The sequence below is a fragment of the Saccoglossus kowalevskii genome, chromosome 15 (genome assembly GCF_978046115.1).
Source record: "Saccoglossus kowalevskii chromosome 15, keSacKowa6.1, whole genome shotgun sequence".
In the NCBI taxonomy this organism is placed as follows: Eukaryota; Metazoa; Hemichordata; class Enteropneusta; family Harrimaniidae; genus Saccoglossus; species Saccoglossus kowalevskii.
Genome location: NC_140655.1, coordinates 32112839 through 32136396, shown reverse-complemented (window position 1 = coordinate 32136396; position 23558 = coordinate 32112839). Strand labels below are relative to the sequence as shown.

At 33.7% G+C, this 23558-nt stretch overlaps 1 protein-coding gene across 3 annotated transcripts in view; it reads left to right on the top strand.

The window, feature by feature from the left end:
* The window catches only part of LOC102808631 (uncharacterized), a 53838-nt gene extending 30496 nt beyond the window's left edge, over positions 1-23342 (top strand). For 2 of the 3 annotated variants that reach the window (XM_085490727.1, XM_085490730.1), the window contains exons 5-10: positions 859-1119; positions 2759-2959; positions 9211-9695; positions 17830-17961; positions 18795-18966; positions 19427-23342. In XM_085490727.1, coding sequence (XP_085346853.1) covers positions 859-1119; positions 2759-2959; positions 9211-9695; positions 17830-17961; positions 18795-18966; positions 19427-19663 — 1488 coding nt within the window. In that variant the 3' untranslated portion in view covers positions 19664-23342. The remainder of the gene's footprint in view (positions 1-858; positions 1120-2758; positions 2960-9210; positions 9696-17829; positions 17962-18794; positions 18967-19426) is intronic. The other variant, XM_085490729.1, reaches the window with a different exon arrangement.
* The last annotated feature ends 216 nt before the right edge of the window (positions 23343-23558 follow it).

Sequence of the window (23558 nt, the reverse complement as noted above, 5' to 3'; positions counted from 1 at the left end):
TATAAGAAACGTTCTTGTAAGGAGTTTCATACCATTGGACTGAAAAAGGGGACTTCATTACAGACAATTTTGCTAAAACACCATTCCTCAAACAAATTACAGACTGAATGAATCTACTTATACATCTATAGTGGAATGTCCCAGATTTCAGCAGTGTCAGTATATCATTACAAGATCACTTATATTGACCTATAATAACATTTCAATGAACCTCAGATAACATTGACTGTCACAATTTTGGTGTCATTCTAACTTTAAATGCTGTCATTATGTAACAAGCCCAGCTATGAATACATGAAAAAGAAATCAGAAAATTGTTGTTGCACCCATACATTCAGTGACTGCTATTTATGATTGACAAATGGGTGTACTTTATAATAATTATTTACGTTTTCTCAGTTCCCAACAGGGATTTTGTAATTTACTTAAAGAATTAATTGTGGTCAGTGTTTATGATAAAATAAGTGAAAGCCAAAATCTAATGGCAAAAGTGTTAGAAGGGTTTATTCTGTCATTTTTCTGCTTGTTATGGATTGACTATAATTGTACATACTCACCTCAGCAGCTTGATGTTATTGACTTTTAAACACGTGTCACAGCCATATCTCCATGAATTGAATAAACTTTTGGCCTACTGTCTTCATAACATATACTATATATTTGTTTTAATACATATTAATACAGTGCTTGTAATATGTCAAGTCAGAATAACCATTTTATTTAACTAATTAACTAATTTCATAACTATATAATATCAGAAAAAAAATCTATTGATTGAACACAACAGTTTGAAAAAGTTTCTTATTTTTGGATTCTCAATGTTTTAATCCATTGTTTCTTTATTTTATTTTTATAAAGGCAGAAGAAATTAATGTTATTATTGGCAAAGCATTTAAAGTGGCCTATGCCAGCCTAAGAAGCAAGAAGAAATTCTTTGATCTAGTGACAGAGACTAACAGAGAACATGCAGCTGACTTTGACTCTGTTGGTGAAAAAATGCTAGAAATTGATCGACGGGAACATCGAGTTTTAGCTAAAGAATTAGAGATTGCACGATATAAGCATGAAATAGCCAATGAATCAGAGAGACAATTCATAGTCGGTCAAGGAAAAGTATGGGTGAGTCGCTATTTATAGTTATTATGCTCTCTAAAGTTAGGAGACAGAAAATAATGTAACATCCATGATTTGGAAAAAAGGGGAAAGTGTTCTCATCGTGCTGACGAAAGTGAGTAATTTCTATCCTTGTTCTAAATTCTTACAAAGAAATATTTTTAGTCCCTGATTGATCTCCATACAGTGTATGTCTCACACATGCTTGGGCCAGCCAATCAGTTTTAAATTTCACAGACACATCAGACATATCAAACATATGCACATATATTTACTTCATGATCCGATTCAAGATTGTCAAATGTCAGTTCCAATGCCAAAAATACATCAGAATCACACATTTTCACTATTATGCAATCTCAGTCATGTTCGGACTGATTTGGTTTCAACTCAGTACATCAATTTTAAGGCCTAAAATGCATCAAAATCACACATTTTCACTATTCCGGAAACTGGATCTCAGTCTTGCATAAATGGATTCTGTTCAAACTTTCTACATAATGGGAGCTGATGCACATGATCAACATCATTTCAGATTGGGTTTAAAATGGCCAACTGGTGGTCATTTTGTTTTAAACAATGCAGTTTCTAATCTACATATTCAACATGCCTGAACCAATCAAGTCTAAATTCTCCACATACATCACACATAAGTTCATATATTTATCTAACGTCTATAATACAAACAGGGACTATGTCATTGATAATGACTTGCTATATAAATGCCTCGAACATATCACAATTTCATCGCATTGATCTTTCAAATCAAATTGTATAGACATGATTCCAGATGAGACTGAGAAATTTTTGGCTTAGTACTGTATCTGTCAATCATTCCAAGGTGTGAAGATAAATACTGTAACAAATACATGATAATGGAATCGGTAAACAACTAGTAACCCAGTTTGTTGTTTGCTTTGCATTTACATTAAATGATTTAATTATTAATACCTGGTAAATGTTCAGTGCACAACAAGTGTGCACACAAATTTACAACCATGGTTGAAAAAGTGACCATCCTTCTATGCAGCAGAATGGATGGGTGTCCAGTCACAGTTGAATGACGTAGCAATTTAAAAAGCTATGTAATGTGGTCTGTGATTGCAAACCATCTAAAGTATTATTAGAAGTTTAATCCTCAGTGAATGTAGTTGTATTCGCCATATGTATTGTACAAATAAAATACTGAATACAATAACATTTAATATTAGGGATTTCCGGAAATGGACCTCAAAGTGGTGATTTATTTATTAAATTACTACCAGGAAAAAATAGCCAATTATTCAGACAATTCATAAGGGTAAGTTATTGGATAGATTAATCACCATCTACATTTAGAATCTCTCTCTGGTCCACAATTGATTCACCAAAAGAATTTGCCAAAAAATTAATGGACACAATCAACCATTAGCTAAACAGTAGCAAATGAATCAGAGATTCGTTTCATGATCTGTCAAGAAACAGCCCCCTCTACATTTAAAGCTCTTTCTGTTATTCACAAACGAGTCACAATACGATAGTTGGCTAAATACAATTTTTTTTTTTCAAGTAGAATTTAAATGACTGGATTTAGAATGTTTGTTAGTATATTTCTGCTGTACTTTCATGTGATCAGCTGTTTATTGTATTCTATGTTTTGTAAAAGGCAAAACAGATAGTTGGCAGAGTAAAACATAAAACACCCTACTTACAAGAGGAAGTATTGACTGATGTGGGGCTCACAAGGCCGGATACCAAAGAAAAAAAACAAGACTCTCATCCAATGACATCACCTGCCAATGTACAAGACATCCAGCCATCAGCTCCACCTTTATCTCCTGCAGAACAGAGGTTATCTGATGAACTAGTGAGTGCTTTGATTTATTATTCATGTGTTCGCAGAGCAAAATAAGGGGTATTTTTAAATTGATGTCCTCCTTTCTGCTTTCCTGCTTGCCTGCCCAAATGCCAACCTGCTTGCATGTCCATTCAATGTATAAGCGCAATCCTGTATAATCATTCCTGTCTAAAGTGAAAATGATTTTCTATTCATAGTTTTAATTTATTACTAATACTTTAATTACTTTTTAGAATAAGTCATATTTGTTGTTGCATGTACTGCTAGGAAATGTATGTATACTGATATTATTTTGCTAGATGACCTAATATCTATAGTTATGAATACTGGTAGATACTAACACCATTATTACCTTAGTTATGTATAATACCGTAAAAACTCGATTAATTCGCGGTAGTAAAAATAATTATTTTTTCAAGTGCACGAATTAATTAGTGGTTTTTGGTGCGCGAATTAAAAGAGTACTTTTAAATCGATTAAAAAAAAAGCTGTTTTCATAAAGTTATTAGTGATTTGTTTTGTTTTACAATTAACACAATTACAGGACGTTTTTTTAGTGCGTCTGAAACTCGTGGCTAGCTACATTCATGGCGTATAGTCGGGTAGAGAACACGTACTGCGTCAAGGACCACGCACCATGTTACACTTGAAATGAAACAGTGAAATGGCAAAGCTCACTCTGTACACAAACAAACAATGAACACGTGGCTACAAAGTAGCTGTCTGGCTGCACTGCCTTTTTTTATTTTTCTAGGCATCACCCGGGCGATATTATGGCAGATATTACAAAGCCCATCTTGTCTGGAAAAATAACCCTGCGTTGATAAAAATGATCTCAGAAATTGTTTAGAAAAAATAATGTTTTGTCATTGACCAAATATAATCATGCAAAGTATAAATTCAAAGTGTTTCAATACATTGATCAACAACAAAACAAATATAATGACACATGGTTAATGAATCTGCATAAAATAAAATAAAACAACTGTATGATATTAAAAATTTAGAAACAATTAAAAAAGACCAGTTTAAACAAAAAGTGAATGAATATTACAATTATAAATGGAACCAAGATAATCAAAGACCAGATTCAAAACTAAGAACTTATACATTGCTGAAGAAAAATATAAATACTGAACCATACATTAAAATCCTTCATAATAAAGAAAACCTTGGTCTATTAGCAAAATTGAGACTAAGTGCCCATAAACTAAACATCCAGATGGGAAGGCACAAAAGACCAAAAATAAAAACAGAAGACAGAAAATGTACTAAATGCAACCTACTTGAGGATGAAATTCATTACCAAACAAAATGTAAACTTTACACAGATGAAAGAGAGTTGTTATATTCACATTTTTCAAAGAAAATTAACAATTTTCAACACTGTACAAACAAAGAAAAATTCATTCATATATTGAATACAAACAACAAATATTTACTAACAGAGCTTATCAAATTTATAAAAACAGCAAATACCATTAGAGAAAACCACCTAATGGGTCATTATTATTTTTTACATTATTCCATGTATCTGTATTGTAATAGATATTAGATATCTAACTTGTTTTGTTTATTTTAACACTTTTATTACATTTTATAAACCAAAATAGATATGTAATTCATTCTATAAGGTTGTAATAAAGAATTATCTTATCTTATCTTATCATTGGTGAGAGGTCGCATTTTACGTGAACAAGAACATGCACTAAGAAGGGAAAGCAAGCCAAAGTCGAAACGGGGTGCATCATGGACATGACACAACACACGCTGCGACAACTGAGTGATCAGCGACATTATTTTGGGACGCAATTGAACTTCAAGTACTTCTTTGCGAAACTTGCTGGGCGGCGATGCTGACGTCAAGTGTATGTTGACCGAAGTTTGACCTCAAGTCACGCACTGAACTGGCGCGTTACCTTAGCAACCTTTTTCTTGTGTGCCCCGTGCATCAATCTAGTAAAATTGTTATTACGGTATATCCGAAGGTACTGTAATTACGCAACTTGTATGCAACTCTGTACTGGCTTTGAATATATCAACGTCGTTTACTTAGTGTACTGCTTTTCTAATTACGCAAATTTGTTCACAATATTGTACCAGCTCTGAATATTTCAACTTCGTAATGTATTATTGCTTTCATGATAATTAGTTTTTTTTAACCACGCGTTTGAATTACGTGCGGCATTGGGCAATGACCTCAAGAGTTTATGCACTGATATTTAAATTTGGGCCACCCAGCTTGACGCAAATCAATATAGTTACTTGTCATTTGTTCAAAAAATCTTTCAACTCTCACAAATACCATGGACACGAAGAGTTAACTGGGGGTTAAATGAAAAGGAACGTCTTTCTTGGACAAAAAATATGTCAGTACAAGATTATGTGTGCAAGGTTAGATTTATAGAACATACATGACCACTTAACTCTGTGTTTTTTACCAAAATTGGTATAATGAAAATGTAACACGAGGTCAATCGCCCGACCAATCAAAAACGTCAATTTACGCACCATAGGGTGGTTCACTTAAATGACGTAATAGAATAATGGCAGACACATGGTCGATGCAACCCTGTGGACCAGCGACGAAAAAGTCCTGTACTAAGCTTTCCATCATGGAAATTGGTAATCGATGTGCTGACTGATGGATTTTTATCGACTAAGTAATAATCTTGCCCAACATCTGTAGTGTCGTGGGGGAATGATTTTTTTCAGGTCAAATCTTTACCGAACGTAAACTGCTTGCTAACTGCGGCTACACCAAGTACCGGTACTGGTAACATAAAAACTGAAACAAAATGTATATTTGTACTGTCTTCATGCAATATATTCTGAGTTATCCACTTTATTCTGGCCCGCGAATTAATAGGATACATTTACAAATTAGCGTTCGAAAATAAAATGGGTGCGTGAATTAATAGAGACCGTGAATTAATCGAGTTTTTACAGTAGTACCGGTAGTATTTTGGTATATGCTTTTACCTAATATTACATAGTTACAAATACTGGTAGTATTTTGGTAGTTGCCACCACCTAATATACATAGTTACAAATACTGGTAGTGTTCTGGTAGATACTAACACTTAATACCCATAGTTATGAATACTGGTAGTGTTCTGGTAGATACTAACACTTAATACCCATAATTATGAATACTGGTAGTGTTCTGGTAGATACTAACACTTAATACCCATAGTTATGAATACTGGTAGTGTTCTGGTAGATGCTACATAGTGATGCATGCTAGTAGTAAACATAACACCTAACATATCCTAGATTTATGCTGATATGCACCACCTGTTTTTCCCAAATCAACAGTTTTAATGAAGCCTGTGTAATCTGGACACCTGTCAAAACTGAAGCTGCTGCAATCTGAACCCTGTCTAAACTGAACCCTGCATAATCTGGACACCTGTCTAAACTGAACCCTGTATATTAATTAAAATTGGAAACCTGTCTAAACTGAACGCTGTATATTAAAATTGGAAACCTGTCTAAACTGAACCCTGTATATTAAAATTGGAAACCTGTCTAAACTGAACCCTGTATATTAAAATTGGGAACTTGTCTAAACTGAACCCTGTATATTAAAATTGGAAACCTGTCTAAACTGAACCCTGTTTATCTGTTTATTAAAATTGGACACCTGTCTAAACTGAACTCTGTATATTAAAATTGGAAACCTGTCTAAACTGAACCCTGTATATTAAATTGGAAACCTGTCTAAACTGAACCCTGTATATTAAAACTGGACTTTCTAAACTGAACGCTGTATATTAAAATTGGAAACCTGTCTAAACTGAACCCTGTATATTAAAACTGGACTTTCTAAACTGAACCCTGTATATTAAAATTGGAAACCTGTCTAAACTGAACCATGTATATTAAAGTTGGACATCTGTCTAAATCAAACTCAGTGAGATCTGGACACCTGTCTAAACTGAACCCTACGTGATCTGGACACCTGTCTAAACCTGAACCCTACGTAATCTGGACACCTGTTTAAACTGAACCCTACGTGATCTGGACACCTGTCTAAACTGAACCCTACATAATCTAGACACCTGTCTAAACCTGAACCCTACGCAATCTGAACACCTGTCTAAACCTGAACCCTACTTAATCTGGACACCTGTCTAAACTGAACCCTATGTAATCTAGACACCTGTCTAAACTGAACCCTACATAATCTAGACACCTGTCTAAACCTGAACCCTACGTAATCTGGACACCTGTCTAAACCTGAACCCTACATAATCTGGACACCTGTCTAAACTGAACCCTATGTAATCTGGACAACTGTCTAAACTGAACCCTACTTAATCTAGACACATGTCTAAACCTGAACCCTACATAATTTGGACACCTGTCTAAACCTGAACCCTACGTAATCTGGACAACTGTCTAAACTGAACCCTATGTAATCTGGACACATGTCTATACTGAACCCTATGTAATCTGGACACCTGTCTAAACCTGAATCCTACGTCATCTAGACACCTGTCTAAACCTGAACCCTACCTAATCTGGACACTTGTCTAAACTGAACCCTATGTAATCTGGACACATGTCTATACTGAACCCTATGTAATCTGGACACCTGTCTAAACCTGAATCCTACGTCATCTAGACACCTGTCTAAACCTGAACCCTACCTAATCTGGACACTTGTCTAAACCTGAACCCTACATAATCTGGACACCTGTCTAAACTGAACCCTACGTAATCTGGACACCTGTCTAAACTGAACCTTGTGTAATCTGAACACATGTCTAAACTGAACCATGTGTAATCTGGACACATGTCTAATCTAAACCCTGTGTAATCAGATCCCTGCAAAATCTGGACACCTGTCTAAACTGAACCCTACGTAATCTAGACACCTGTCTAAACTGAACCCTATGTAATCTGGACAACTGTCTAAACTGAACTCTATGTAATCTGAACCCTGTCTAAAATGAACCCTGTGTAATCTGATCCCTGCAAAATCTGGACACCTGTCTAAACTGAACCCTACATAATCTAGACACCTGTCTAAACCTGAACCCTACGTAATCTGGACACCTGTCTAAACCTGCACACAACATAATCTGGACACCTGTCTAAACTGAACCCTATGTAATCTGGACACCTGTCTAAACCTGAATCCTACGTCATCTAAACACTTGTCTAAACCTGAACCCTACATAATCTGGACACCTGTCTAAACTGAACCTTGTGTAATCTGGACACCTGTCTGAACTGAACCCTACGTAATCTAGACACCTGTCTAAACTGAACCCTATGTAATCTGGACAACTGTCTAAACTGAACTTTATGTAATCTGAACCCTGTCTAAACTGAACCCTGTGTAATCTGATCCCTGCAAAATCTGGACACCTGTCTAAACTGAACCCTACATAATCTAGACACCTGTCTAAACCTGAACCCTACGTAATCTGGACACCTATCTAAACCTGCACCCAACATAATCTGGACACCTGTCTAAACTGAACCCTATGTAATCTGGACAACTGTCTAAACTGAACCGTACATAATCTGGACACCTGTCTAAACCTGAACCCTACATAATCTGGACACCTGTCTAAACCTGAATCCTATGTAATCTGGACACATGTCTATACTGAACCCTATGTAATCTGGACACCTGTCTAAACCTGAACCCTACGTCATCTGGAAACCTGTCTAAACTTGAACCCTACCTGATCTAGACACTTGTCTAAACCTGAACCCTACGTCATCTGGACAACTGTCTAAACTTGAACCCTACCTGATCTAGACACTTGTCTAAACTGAACCCTACGTAATCTAGACACCTGTCTAAACTGAACCCTATGTAATCTGGACAACTGTCTAAACTGAACCCTATGTAATCTGAACCCTGTCTAAACTGAACCCTGTGTAATCTGATCCCTGCAAAATCTGAACCCTGTCTAAACTGAACCCTACGTAATCTAGACACCTGTCTAAATTGAACTCAATGAGATCTGAACAGATTGTTTTCCTACCATAAAGGCATTGTCAATTTGTGACCAAAATTTCTCTTTTTACATTTTAAGTTGAAACAGACAGAAGACTGGGTGGCTGAGTTTCGATATCTTTCATTATGAGGCATCCAAACTACGGTCACAGGCTATAAAATTTAGAATAACATAACTATTATTTTTATTTACTTTTATATGTACTACTCTCATTTATTTTTATATTTCATGTTAATTTTTTTGTACTAACCTACTTTATGTTTTGTATCTGTTGCCAAGGTTACGAAGCAAACAAAACGAGGCAAACCTCTTCCCCCAGCGCCTTACTGCGACATGGAAATATACAATGAATGGAATCCTGAGGTTGAGCATGGGACTCCAGTTTCCCCTCTTGTTGTTTCCCCAGAAACACACCCAAAAGGAATGCAAATTTTGCTTCAAGATGAACAACCGCCACCTGCTTTAAGGGGTGTTATACCTCGTAATAATCTTAAAGCTAAAAAAGGCCAAATTTTACTTCAGGATCAAACCCCACCCCCGCAATTTCAGTATCCTATACAAAATGCTAATCAAACTGTTGAACAGGCTACCAAGGAAACACTTCCTGTTGATGCTGCCCAAGACGAGGACCCTGCAAGCAGGTCAGATGAAGTGCAAAGGTCAAAACCACCAGGTCATCTAGGTCACAAGGTTGAAGTTGACATCAATGCTGTCAGGAGGTCTGTGACGACTGGGGAACCTGTTCCACCACCTCTACCAGCAAGGTGAGATGTCGTGACAATCTTTTTGAGGTAACAGATGAAATTAGTAGTGGTTATAAATAAGAATGTGAATGGTAGTGGTTATAAATAAGAATGTGAGTGGTAGTGGTTATAAATAAGAATGTGAATGGTAGTGGTTATAAATAAGAATGTGAGTGGTAGTGGTTATAAATAAGAATGTGAGTGGTAGTGGTTATAAATAAGAATGTGAGTGGTAGTGGTTATAAATAAGAATGTGAATGGTAGTGGTTATAAATTAGAATGTGGGTGGTAGTGGTTATAAATAAGAATGTGAATGGTAGTGGTTATAAATAAGAATGTGAGTGGTAGTGGTTATAAATAAGAATGTGAGTGGTAGTGGTTATAAATAAGAATATGAGTGGTAGTGGTTATAAATAAGAATGTGAATGGTAGTGGTTATAAATAAGAATGTGAATGGTAGTGGTTTTAAATTAGAATGTGGGTGGTAGTGGTTATAAATAAGAATGTGAGTGGTAGTGGTTATAAATTAGAATGTGAGTGGTAGTGGTTATAAATAAGAATGTGAATGGTAGTGGTTATAAATAAGAATGTGAGTGGTAGTGGTTATAAATAAGAATGTGAATGGTAGTGGTTATAAATAAGAATGTGAGTGGTAGTGGTTATAAATAAGAATGTGGGTGGTAGTGGTTATAAATAAGAATGAGTGGTAGTGGTTATAAATAAGAATGTGAGTGGTAGTGGTTATAAATAAGAATGTGAATGGTAGTGGTTATAAATAAGAATGTGAGTGGTAGTGGTTATAAATAAGAATGTGAGTGGTAGTGGTTATAAATAAGAATGTGAGTGGTAGTGGTAGTAAATAAGAATGTGAGTGGTAGTGGTTATAAATAAGAATGTGAGTGGTAGTGGTTATAAATAAGAATGTGAGTGGTAGTGGTTATAAAATAAGAATGTGGGTGGTAGTGGTTATAAATAAGAATGTGAGTGGTAGTGGTTATAAATAAGAATGTGAGTGGTAGTTGTTATAAATAAGAATGTGAATGGTAGTGGTTATAAATTAGAATGTGGGTGGTAGTGGTTATAAATAAGAATGTGAGTGGTAGTGGTTATAAATAAGAATGTGAGTGGTAGTGGTTATAAATAAGAATGTGAATGGTAGTGGTTATAAATTAGAATGTGGGTGGTAGTGGTTATAAATAAGAATGTGGGTGGTAGTGGTAGTAAATAAGAATGTGAGTGGTAGTGGTTATAAATAAGAATGTGAGTGGTAGTGGTTATAAATAAGAATGTGAGTGGTAGTGGTTATAAATAAGAATGTGGGTGGTAGTTGTTATAAATAAGAATGTGAATGGTAGTTGTTATGAATAAGAATGTGAGTGATAGTGGTTATAAATAAGAATGTGGGTGGTAGTGGTAGTAAATAAGAATGTGAGTGGTAGTGGTTATAAATAAGAATGTGGGTGGTAGTGGTTATAAATAAGAATGTGAGTGGTAGTGGTTATAAATAAGAATGTGAGTGGTAGTGGTTATAAATAAGAATGTGAGTGGTAGTGGTTATAAATAAGAATGTGAGTGGTAGTGGTTATAAATAAGAATGTGGGTGGTAGTGGTAGTAAATAAGAATGTGAGTGGTAGTGGTTATAAATAAGAATGTGAGTGGTAGTGGTTATAAATAAGAATGTGAGTGGTAGTGGTTATAAATAAGAATGTGGGTGGTAGTTGTTATAAATAAGAATGTGAATGGTAGTTGTTATAAATAAGAATGTGAGTGGTAGTGGTTATAAATAAGAATGTGGGTGGTAGTGGTAGTAAATAAGAATGTGAGTGGTAGTGGTTATAAATAAGAATGTGGGTGGTAGTGGTTATAAATAAGAATGTGGGTGGTAGTGGTTATAAATAAGAATGTGAGTGGTAGTGGTTATAAATAAGAATGTGAGTGGTAGTGGTTATAAATAAGAATGTGAGTGGTAGTGGTTATAAATAAGAATGTGAGTGGTAGTGGTTATAAATAAGAATGTGGGTGGTAGTTGTTATAAATAAGAATGTGAGTGGTAGTGGTTACAAATAAGAATGTGAGTGGTAGTGGTTATAAATAAGAATGTGAGTGGTAGTGGTTATAAATAAGAATGTGAGTGGTAGTGGTTATAAATAAGAATGTGAATGGTAGTTGTTATAAATAAGAATGTGAGTGGTAGTGGTTATAAATAAGAATGTGAGTGGTAGTGGTTATAAATAAGAATGTGAGTGGTAGTGGTTATAAATAAGAATGTGAATGGTTGTTGTTATAAATAAGAATGTGAGTGGTAGTGGTTATAAATAAGAATGTGAGTGGTAGTGGTTATAAATAAGAATGTGGGTGGTAGTGGTAGTAAATAAGAATGTGAGTGGTAGTGGTTATAAATAAGAATGTGGGTGGTAGTGGTTATAAATAAAAATGTGAGTGGTAGTGGTTATAAATAAGAATGTGAGTGGTAGTGGTTATAAATAAGAATGTGAGTGGTAGTGGTTATAAATAAAAATGTGAGTGGTAGTGGTTATAAATAAGAATGTGAGTGGTAGTGGTTATAAATAAGAATGTGAGTGGTAGTGGTTATAAATAAGAATGTGAATGGTAGTTGTTATAAATAAGAATGTGAGTGGTAGTGGTTATAAATAAGAATGTGAGTGGTAGTGGTTATAAATAAGAATGTGAGTAGTAGTGGTTATAAATAAGAATGTGAATTGTTGTTGTTATAAATAAGAATGTGAGTGGTAGTGGTTATAAATAAGAATGTGAGTGGTAGTGGTTATAAATAAGAATGTGAGTGGTAGTGGTTATAAATAAGAATGTGGGTGGTAGTGGTTATAAATAAGAATGTGAATGGTAGTTGTTATAAATAAGAATGTGAGTGGTAGTGGTTATAAATAAGAATGTGAGTGGTAGTGGTTATAAATAAGAATGTGAGTGGTAGTGGTTATAAATAAGAATGTGAGTGGTAGTGGTTATAAATAAGAATGTGAGTGGTAGTGGTTATAAATAAGAATGTGGGTGGTAGTGGTTATAAATAAGAATGTGAGTAGTAGTGGTTATAAATAAGAATGTGAGTGGTAGTGGTTATAAATAAGAATGTGAGTGGTAGTGGTTATAAATAAGAATGTGAGTGGTAGTGGTTATAAATAAGAATGTGGGTGGTAGTGGTAGTAAATAAGAATGTGAGTAGTAGTGGTTATAAATTAGAATGTGGGTGGTAGTGGTTATAAATAAGAATGTGGGTGGTAGTGGTTATAAATAAGAATGTGAGTGGTAGTGGTTATAAATAAGAATGTGAATGGTAGTGGTTATAAATAAGAATGTGAGTGGTAGTTGTTATAAATAATAATGTCACTGTGAATGGTAGTTTTTATTAATAAGAATGTGAGTGGTAGTTGTTATAAATAAGAATGTGAGTGGTTGTGGTTATAAATAAGAATGTGAGTGGTAGTTTTTATTAATAAGAATGTGAGTGGTAGTTGTTATAAATAAGAATGTGAGTGGTTGTGCTTATAAATAAGAATGTGACTGTAGTTTTCATTAATAAGAATGTGAGTGGTAGTGGTTATAAATAAGAATGTGGGTGGTAGTTGTTATAAATAAGAATGTGAATGGTAGTTGTTATAAATAAGAATGTGAGTGGTAGTGGTTATAAATAAGAATGTGGGTGGTAGTGGTAGTAAATAAGAATGTGAGTGGTAGTGGTTATAAATAAGAATGTGGGTGGTAGTGGTTATAAATAAGAATGTGGGTGGTAGTGGTTATAAATAAGAATGTGAGTGGTAGTGGTTATAAATAAGAATGTGAGTGGTAGTGGTTATAAATAAGAATGTGAGTGGTAGTGGTTATAAATAAGAATGTGAGTGGTAGTGGTTATAAATAAGAATGTGGGTGGTAGTTGTTATAAATAAGAATGTGAGTGGTAGTGGTTACAAATAAGAATGTGAGTGGTAGTGGTTATAAATAAGAATGTGAGTGGTAGTGGTTATAAATAAGAATGTGAGTGGTAGTGGTTATAAATAAGAATGTGAATGGTAGTTGTTATAAATAAGAATGTGAGTGGTAGTGGTTATAAATAAGAATGTGAGTGGTAGTGGTTATAAATAAGAATGTGAGTGGTAGTGGTTATAAATAAGAATGTGAATGGTTGTTGTTATAAATAAGAATGTGAGTGGTAGTGGTTATAAATAAGAATGTGAGTGGTAGTGGTTATAAATAAGAATGTGGGTGGTAGTGGTAGTAAATAAGAATGTGAGTGGTAGTGGTTATAAATAAGAATGTGGGTGGTAGTGGTTATAAATAAAATGTGAGTGGTAGTGGTTATAAATAAGAATGTGAGTGGTAGTGGTTATAAATAAGAATGTGAGTGGTAGTGGTTATAAATAAAAATGTGAGTGGTAGTGGTTATAAATAAGAATGTGAGTGGTAGTGGTTATAAATAAGAATGTGAGTGGTAGTGGTTATAAATAAGAATGTGAATGGTAGTTGTTATAAATAAGAATGTGAGTGGTAGTGGTTATAAATAAGAATGTGAGTGGTAGTGGTTATAAATAAGAATGTGAGTAGTAGTGGTTATAAATAAGAATGTGAATTGTTGTTGTTATAAATAAGAATGTGAGTGGTAGTGGTTATAAATAAGAATGTGAGTGGTAGTGGTTATAAATAAGAATGTGAGTGGTAGTGGTTATAAATAAGAATGTGGGTGGTAGTGGTTATAAATAAGAATGTGAATGGTAGTTGTTATAAATAAGAATGTGAGTGGTAGTGGTTATAAATAAGAATGTGAGTGGTAGTGGTTATAAATAAGAATGTGAGTGGTAGTGGTTATAAATAAGAATGTGAGTGGTAGTGGTTATAAATAAGAATGTGAGTGGTAGTGGTTATAAATAAGAATGTGGGTGGTAGTGGTTATAAATAAGAATGTGAGTAGTAGTGGTTATAAATAAGAATGTGAGTGGTAGTGGTTATAAATAAGAATGTGAGTGGTAGTGGTTATAAATAAGAATGTGAGTGGTAGTGGTTATAAATAAGAATGTGGGTGGTAGTGGTAGTAAATAAGAATGTGAGTAGTAGTGGTTATAAATTAGAATGTGGGTGGTAGTGGTTATAAATAAGAATGTGGGTGGTAGTGGTTATAAATAAGAATGTGAGTGGTAGTGGTTATAAATAAGAATGTGAATGGTAGTGGTTATAAATAAGAATGTGAGTGGTAGTTGTTATAAATAATAATGTCACTGTGAATGGTAGTTTTTATTAATAAGAATGTGAGTGGTAGTTGTTATAAATAAGAATGTGAGTGGTTGTGCTTATAAATAAGAATGTGACTGTAGTTTTCATTAATAAGAATGGGAGTGGTTGTGGTAATAAATAAGAATGTGAGTGGTAGTGGTAATAAATAAGAATGTGAGTGGTAGTGGTTATAAATAAGAATGTGAATGGTAGTGGTTATAAATAAGAATGTGAGTAGTAGTGGTTATAAATAAGAATGTGAGTGGTAGTGGTTATAAATAAGAATGTGAGTGGTAGTGGTTATAAATAAGAATGTGAGTGGTAGTGGTTATAAATAAGAATGTGGGTGGTAGTGGTTATAAATAAGAATGTGAGTAGTAGTGGTTATAAATAAGAATGTGAGTGGTAGTGGTTATAAATAAGAATGTGGGTGGTAGTGGTTATAAATAAGAATGTGAATGGTAGTTGTTATAAATAAGAATGTGAGTGGTAGTGGTTATAAATAAGAATGTGAGTGGTAGTGGTTATAAATAAGAATGTGAGTGGTAGTGGTTATAAATAAGAATGTGAGTGGTAGTGGTTATAAATAAGAATGTGAGTGGTAGTGGTTATAAATAAGAATGTGGGTGGTAGTGGTTATAAATAAGAATGTGAGTAGTAGTGGTTATAAATAAGAATGTGAGTGGTAGTGGTTATAAATAAGAATGTGAGTGGTAGTGGTTATAAATAAGAATGTGAGTGGTAGTGGTTATAAATAAGAATGTGGGTGGTAGTGGTTATAAATAAGAATGTGAGTGGTAGTGGTTATAAATAAAAATGTGAGTGGTAGTGGTTATAAATAAGAATGTGACTGTAGTTTTCATTAATAAGAATGTGAGTGGTAGTGGTTATAAATAAGAATGTGGGTGGTAGTTGTTATAAATAAGAATGTGAATGGTAGTTGTTATAAATAAGAATGTGAGTGGTAGTGGTTATAAATAAGAATGTGGGTGGTAGTGGTAGTAAATAAGAATGTGAGTGGTAGTGGTTATAAATAAGAATGTGGGTGGTAGTGGTTATAAATAAGAATGTGGGTGGTAGTGGTTATAAATAAGAATGTGAGTGGTAGTGGTTATAAATAAGAATGTGAGTGGTAGTGGTTATAAATAAGAATGTGAGTGGTAGTGGTTATAAATAAGAATGTGAGTGGTAGTGGTTATAAATAAGAATGTGGGTGGTAGTTGTTATAAATAAGAATGTGAGTGGTAGTGGTTACAAATAAGAATGTGAGTGGTAGTGGTTATAAATAAGAATGTGAGTGGTAGTGGTTATAAATAAGAATGTGAGTGGTAGTGGTTATAAATAAGAATGTGAATGGTAGTTGTTATAAATAAGAATGTGAGTGGTAGTGGTTATAAATAAGAATGTGAGTGGTAGTGGTTATAAATAAGAATGTGAGTGGTAGTGGTTATAAATAAGAATGTGAATGGTTGTTGTTATAAATAAGAATGTGAGTGGTAGTGGTTATAAATAAGAATGTGAGTGGTAGTGGTTATAAATAAGAATGTGGGTGGTAGTGGTAGTAAATAAGAATGTGAGTGGTAGTGGTTATAAATAAGAATGTGGGTGGTAGTGGTTATAAATAAAAATGTGAGTGGTAGTGGTTATAAATAAGAATGTGAGTGGTAGTGGTTATAAATAAGAATGTGAGTGGTAGTGGTTATAAATAAAAATGTGAGTGGTAGTGGTTATAAATAAGAATGTGAGTGGTAGTGGTTATAAATAAGAATGTGAGTGGTAGTGGTTATAAATAAGAATGTGAATGGTAGTTGTTATAAATAAGAATGTGAGTGGTAGTGGTTATAAATAAGAATGTGAGTGGTAGTGGTTATAAATAAGAATGTGAGTAGTAGTGGTTATAAATAAGAATGTGAATTGTTGTTGTTATAAATAAGAATGTGAGTGGTAGTGGTTATAAATAAGAATGTGAGTGGTAGTGGTTATAAATAAGAATGTGAGTGGTAGTGGTTATAAATAAGAATGTGGGTGGTAGTGGTTATAAATAAGAATGTGAATGGTAGTTGTTATAAATAAGAATGTGAGTGGTAGTGGTTATAAATAAGAATGTGAGTGGTAGTGGTTATAAATAAGAATGTGAGTGGTAGTGGTTATAAATAAGAATGTGAGTGGTAGTGGTTATAAATAAGAATGTGAGTGGTAGTGGTTATAAATAAGAATGTGGGTGGTAGTGGTTATAAATAAGAATGTGAGTAGTAGTGGTTATAAATAAGAATGTGAGTGGTAGTGGTTATAAATAAGAATGTGAGTGGTAGTGGTTATAAATAAGAATGTGAGTGGTAGTGGTTATAAATAAGAATGTGGGTGGTAGTGGTAGTAAATAAGAATGTGAGTAGTAGTGGTTATAAATTAGAATGTGGGTGGTAGTGGTTATAAATAAGAATGTGGGTGGTAGTGGTTATAAATAAGAATGTGAGTGGTAGTGGTTATAAATAAGAATGTGAATGGTAGTGGTTATAAATAAGAATGTGAGTGGTAGTTGTTATAAATAATAATGTCACTGTGAATGGTAGTTTTTATTAATAAGAATGTGAGTGGTAGTTGTTATAAATAAGAATGTGAGTGGTTGTGCTTATAAATAAGAATGTGACTGTAGTTTTCATTAATAAGAATGGGAGTGGTTGTGGTAATAAATAAGAATGTGAGTGGTAGTGGTAATAAATAAGAATGTGAGTGGTAGTGGTTATAAATAAGAATGTGAGTGGTAGTGGTTATAAATAAGAATGTGAGTGGTAGTTTTTATTAATAAGAATGTGAGTGGTAGTGGTTATAAATAAGAATGTGAGTGGTAGTGGTTATAAATAAGAATGTATATGGTTGATAGAGGTGGTGTTATGAAATGAGTTTCCTATTTTGCAGGTCCTCATCATCTCGTAGTGTTGAAAACAATGCAGCAACGGAATTCAGTCATCTAGACATCCATGATAGAAGAATAACTCATGAGGAGAACCTCTTAAAAAATGTACCATGGTTTCAGTCTGGCATTCCAAGGTGATTTTTCAAACTTTTGTTTCAACATATTTTTTTGATTGCATTGTCAAGTTAGCCTATATGCGAGGTGTAAGACCTGATTTACAGTTTAGACGTACACATATGGTTGATTTCCGACCCAACTCGTGTACATGGGAATCACGTGAGTACATGTATGGCCATTTTTTTGTGTGATAATTGTATCCCAATCTTATGTGTGTGAGAATGATTGTTTTTTAGCGTGTTCTCACATAAAAAGAAAATCATGTGAGAACTCCTATAGGGGTTTGTGTCCCAGTCTCAGGTGCGTGAGAATGATTGTTTTTTAGTGTTCTCACATAAAAAGAAAAACACATGAGAACACTTTTAGGGTTTTGTGTCCCAATCTCATGTGTGGAATTGATGCAATGTCTTGTTTGAATTTATGTGAGAACATACTACGTGATACATACTTAAAAATAGTCATTCTCACATATGTGGAATTGATGCAATGTCTTGTTGTTTAAATTTACCTGAGAACATAATTAAAAACAACCTTTTTCAAATATGTGGAATTGATGCAATGTCTCATTGTTTATATTTAAGTCCGAACATGCTTAAAAATAGCCAGTCTCACGCACATGTAAATGATCCAATGTCTGGTTATTTAAATTTATGTGAGAACATACTTAAAACCAGTCATTCTTACATAATGGGCTCAATTGGCAGATGTTGCACTGCAGGTTTGTGTTGTATAGTTAACTTTGCATCTCTGGGTGTGATTTAGTGCATTATGCTATCAATGAAATAAGCAAAACTAAACCTGCTACCTGTAATCAAGTGCTATACAGTAATATATGTAATTGTGTATTCAGGGAGATAGCCATGGAGATATTACAACAGGATGAGATTGGTGCCTTTGTTGTCCGTAATAGTGGTAGTCATCCTGGCTGCTATGCCTTATCTATGAAAGTAACTAAAGATGTCAATCGTATTGGTATTGTTAACTATTTAATAGAATATAAGAATGGTAAATATACACTCAAGGCAAGTATTCCAGCTTTATGGTGTTGTTTGCATATAGCCTGTAGAACCTAACATATACTGATATATATTTATTTGACAAAGCTGATTAGCAAAATCGCAGTGCACATTATGACCACATATTACATCATTACAAAGTTTATGCAAAGTTTTCCTGACCTCACAACTCCGATTCACATGTGTTATCATTATTGCAGGGTTCTGGCCAAGTTTTCTGATGTCACAACTCTGACTTGTTACATCATTACAGGGTTTAGACAAAGTTTTCCTGACCTCACAACTCTGACCTATTGCATCATCACAGGTTCTGGCAAAGTTTTCTGACGTCACAACTCTGACTTTTTACATCATTACAAGGTTCTGGCAAAGTTTTCTAACCTCACAACTCTGACTTGTTACATCATTACAGGGTTCTGGCAAAGTTTTCCTGATCTCACAACTCTGATTTGTTACATTATTACAGGGTTCTGGCAAAGTTTTTCCTGACCTCACAACTCTGATTAACTATTACTCCATGAATAGAGACTTGTTACCATGCCGACTAAACTTAGCGAGAACAAACCCAATTTACCATGTTGTAGATCCTGATGTCAAAGATGATCTCCGTTGTGATGAAGATGAAAGTGATGAAGAAGATGATCAAGATTATTTAAAGCTGTCAGATTTTACAACTCTAATGAATGAGATAAGACCACATTGAATGTAAATTATGACACAATGTAGCACACTTACAGCCATAGTACCAATCACACACAACAGACATGTGGGGTTGGCACCAATGCCTTCCCTAAAACAACCCCAAATGGTGTGGTTTCTATACTGTTATAGAAATAGGGCATATGATCACAAGCCACAAGCAGCATTGCTGCAATATTGCTATTTGTTGAATACATTCAACATGCGAGTGTGAGTGATGCAGGCAAAAACAACCACATGTACATTTTAATGAATCAGTCACATGTCAGCTATACATCAATGTCTGATATTTTTATATTCTGGTATCAATAATAAAATAATAATTTCTCATATTATTAAGTCATATTCAAAATCTATTTCAGAACTTGAAGTTTTGATTAAAATACAGAATAGTTGATTTATATGAAAAAAAATTAACCCTTAATTACTCAAGACACTCAGTGAATATGCATCTCTCATGTATGAAAGGAGTTTTATCTGTGAGATTTTATTAGCTCCGCTGTCGACTTTGTCGAGCGGAGCTTATCATATGAGTGATTGTCCGTCGTCGTCCGTGTCAATGTTTTACTTTTTCGACTTCTTCTTGAAAACTACAAGCCAGAATGCTTTGATACTTGGTGTATATGTACCTTGGGTAGACCTCTCTCAGATTTGTTCATTTCATGATGATATCTTCAATTCTCTAATTTTGGTGAATATTTTTTGTCATTTTTGGTAAAAAGTGATATTTTCAACTTCTTGTTAAAAACCGCAAGTCCAATTGCTTTGATATTACATATATAGATACTACATGTGGACCTCTCTCAGATTTGTTCATTTTGTAATGATATCTTTAATTCTCTAATTTTGGTGAATATTTTTGTAATTTTTGGTAAAAAGTGATATTTTCGACTTCTTGTTGAAAACCGCAAGTCCAATTGCTTTGATATACTATACATATAGGTACTACATGTGGACCTCTCTCAGATTTGTTCATTTTCTAATGATATCTTCTGTTCTTTAATTGCCATGTGCATTGCTAACAGCGGAGCTATCTCAGCCGTCAGGCTGCTTGTTGAATGGTAAGTGTGCCTTTGAAATATTCATTTTATTGCATATATCAGTAGCCTATTTCTGTGTAAACAAGGACCAAAGTTCAGTGCCAAAGTAATGTCTGCATTTTATTTACATAAAAATTTACACTATTCCAAATGACCAGTCTATTTTTCAAAGAGGTTGGTGATTATGTGATAGTAATGCCATATAGCATGAGTGGCTATGTGCCATAACCATTAATTGACTATGGTTTATCATGATTGTTGTGAGTTGTAAAGTGTGTGCCCACATGATGTTAATATTTTTTGTTATTTTAATATCTTCAGTTCATAGTAATTTTTCAATAATGGGGTTGCTCTTTGCACCACTCTCTATTCACGACATGCGTATTAAAAACATCCAGTGTCATCTCTTATATTGGTGGGATCTGGTGACATTTAATACAAATTAAAATTAATCTGAATTTGAAACTTTCCATCAGATTTAGCTTTAATTTTATATAAATTGTACAGTATAATATAGTTCAAGTTTAGGTACATTTTTGATTAGTGAAGTTTGATAATATGTTAATTAGCCCAATGCTATATTTAGCATCTGTATTCAAAGTAGATGTTTGATTGGTGAAGTGTGGTAATATGTTAATTAGCTTAATGCTAAATTTGCTATTTCCATCTAAACTCAATGTTTGATTGGTGAAGTGTGATAATATGTTAATTAGCATGATGCCATAGTTGGTATCTCTATCTAAATTTGATATTTGATTGGTGAAGTGTGATAATATGTTAATTAGCTTAATGCTATATTTGGTATTTCTGTCCAAAGTCGAAGTTTGATTGGTGAAGTGTGATAATATGTTAATTAGCATGATGCCATAGTTGGTATCTCTATCTAAATTTGATATTTGATTGGTGAAGTGTGATAATATGTTAATTAGCTTAATGCTATATTTGGTATTTCTGTCCAAAGTCGAAGTTTGATTGGTGAAGTGTGATAATATGTTAATTAGCTTAATGCTATATTTGGTATCTCTATCCAAAGTCGAAGTTTGATTGGTGAAGTATGATAATATGTTAATTAGCATGATGTCATATTTGGTATCTCTATCCAAAGTCGATATTTGATTGGTGAAGTGTGATAATATGTTAATTAGCTTATTGCCATATTTGGTATCTCTATCCAAAGTCGAAGTTTGATTGGTGAAGTATGATAATATGTTGATTAGCATGATGCCATATTTGGTATCTCTATCTAAATTCGATATTTGATTGGTGAAGTGTGATAATATGTTAATTAGCTTAATGCTTCGTTTGGTATCTCTATTCAAAATCGATGTTTGATTGGTGAAGTTTGATGATATAGTAATTATTGAAGTGCCTTAGTGGATATTTCAATTACATGTTTAATATTATGCTTGCTTCATTTGTTTATAAGACAATGAGATAATATTTTGTTTAAAATACTGATAAAATTCCAGTAATATATTCCAGCAAAATTATTTGTCTTGGCTAGAACGTTTGTCAGTTTCAATGGTGCCTTAGTTGACATTGTTTTAAATGCCATACAATGTTTTATCACAGGGTAGTTTGTGCTTAAAGAACCTGTAGTTTGAATCTGTAGCTCTACATTATGCATAGTTTTAGAACTATTTTGCTATTTCTTCTGTTTGTAAAAAATACCATCTGACCCAATTCAAATAACAAACATTTATCCAAGAACACAATAGACTACACCAATACAACTGAATACATTGCAATACATGTTTAAATCAGTGAGAAAATGATATATGAACCATAATGCATATATTCTTTGAACAAATTCCTGTTGGTATTGTTTCTGTGTTTACCACTTCCCTACTAGCTATACAAATGTCATTTTCATTTAAGTGTCTTGAATAACGTTTATAACATGCATCAATCAACATGTTCTTTTGGCAGATATAATGAGCTTGTTACAATGTTACACAGATCTCAGATTGTGTCAATTTCACTTTCCTCATTTAAACCTTATTTATGATATATGGCAGATGTAACATTTGGAGCAGGATGTTCTCCTTCTCTTTAAAACACTTGCCATCACCTCACAGTTGTATGCCTTGGGGTAACATTCTTTCACTGAATATGTTTTGTATAATGTATTTTTGCTTTTATTCTAGTTGTTTTGTTTTCATAAATTTGTATTTGTTGGGTTATTTCCTCTTCACACCAATACATTCTAACAGGGTCATTTTCAATACAGTTACTCAGGTCGCTTAATAATGTAAATTCACTATCTGATTGTCTTCCAGATATGGTAATTGTAGGTACGTTACTTTTTGTCTGACAAATATGTCGCAATTAAATATATACACAGTGAGTTCCGGTTAAGTTACTTTGGCTGACACAGATGCAACGATTATGATTTGTGGGTTATAGATCTTAAACCTACAAATCATAATCTTTTCACCAGTGGCAACAAATAATAGTCCAGCTAAGGAATTAATTCATGCAATGGTGGTTTTATTGTGTTAACTTTTGCGTTTATCTACCCAAGAGGGTATATTTTGAGATGTCATGGCAGAATTTTCCATATATGAACACATATTTAACATTATATATAAGTCTTGCCAATTTGTTGGTATTTTAATTATTAAACATTGACTTTTATGCTTCTTTACTATGTGTCGTTTTTATCATAGAACTGTGACAAGTACACTGCAACTTATGGAAATAGCAGTAGTAGATGTATGGACATCGAAACATACAACTGACAAGTACACTGCAACGCATGGCAACATCAGTGGTAGATATATGGGCATCGAAACATACAACTGACAAGTACACTGCAACGCATGGCAAAATCAGGGATAGATATATGGACATCGAAAC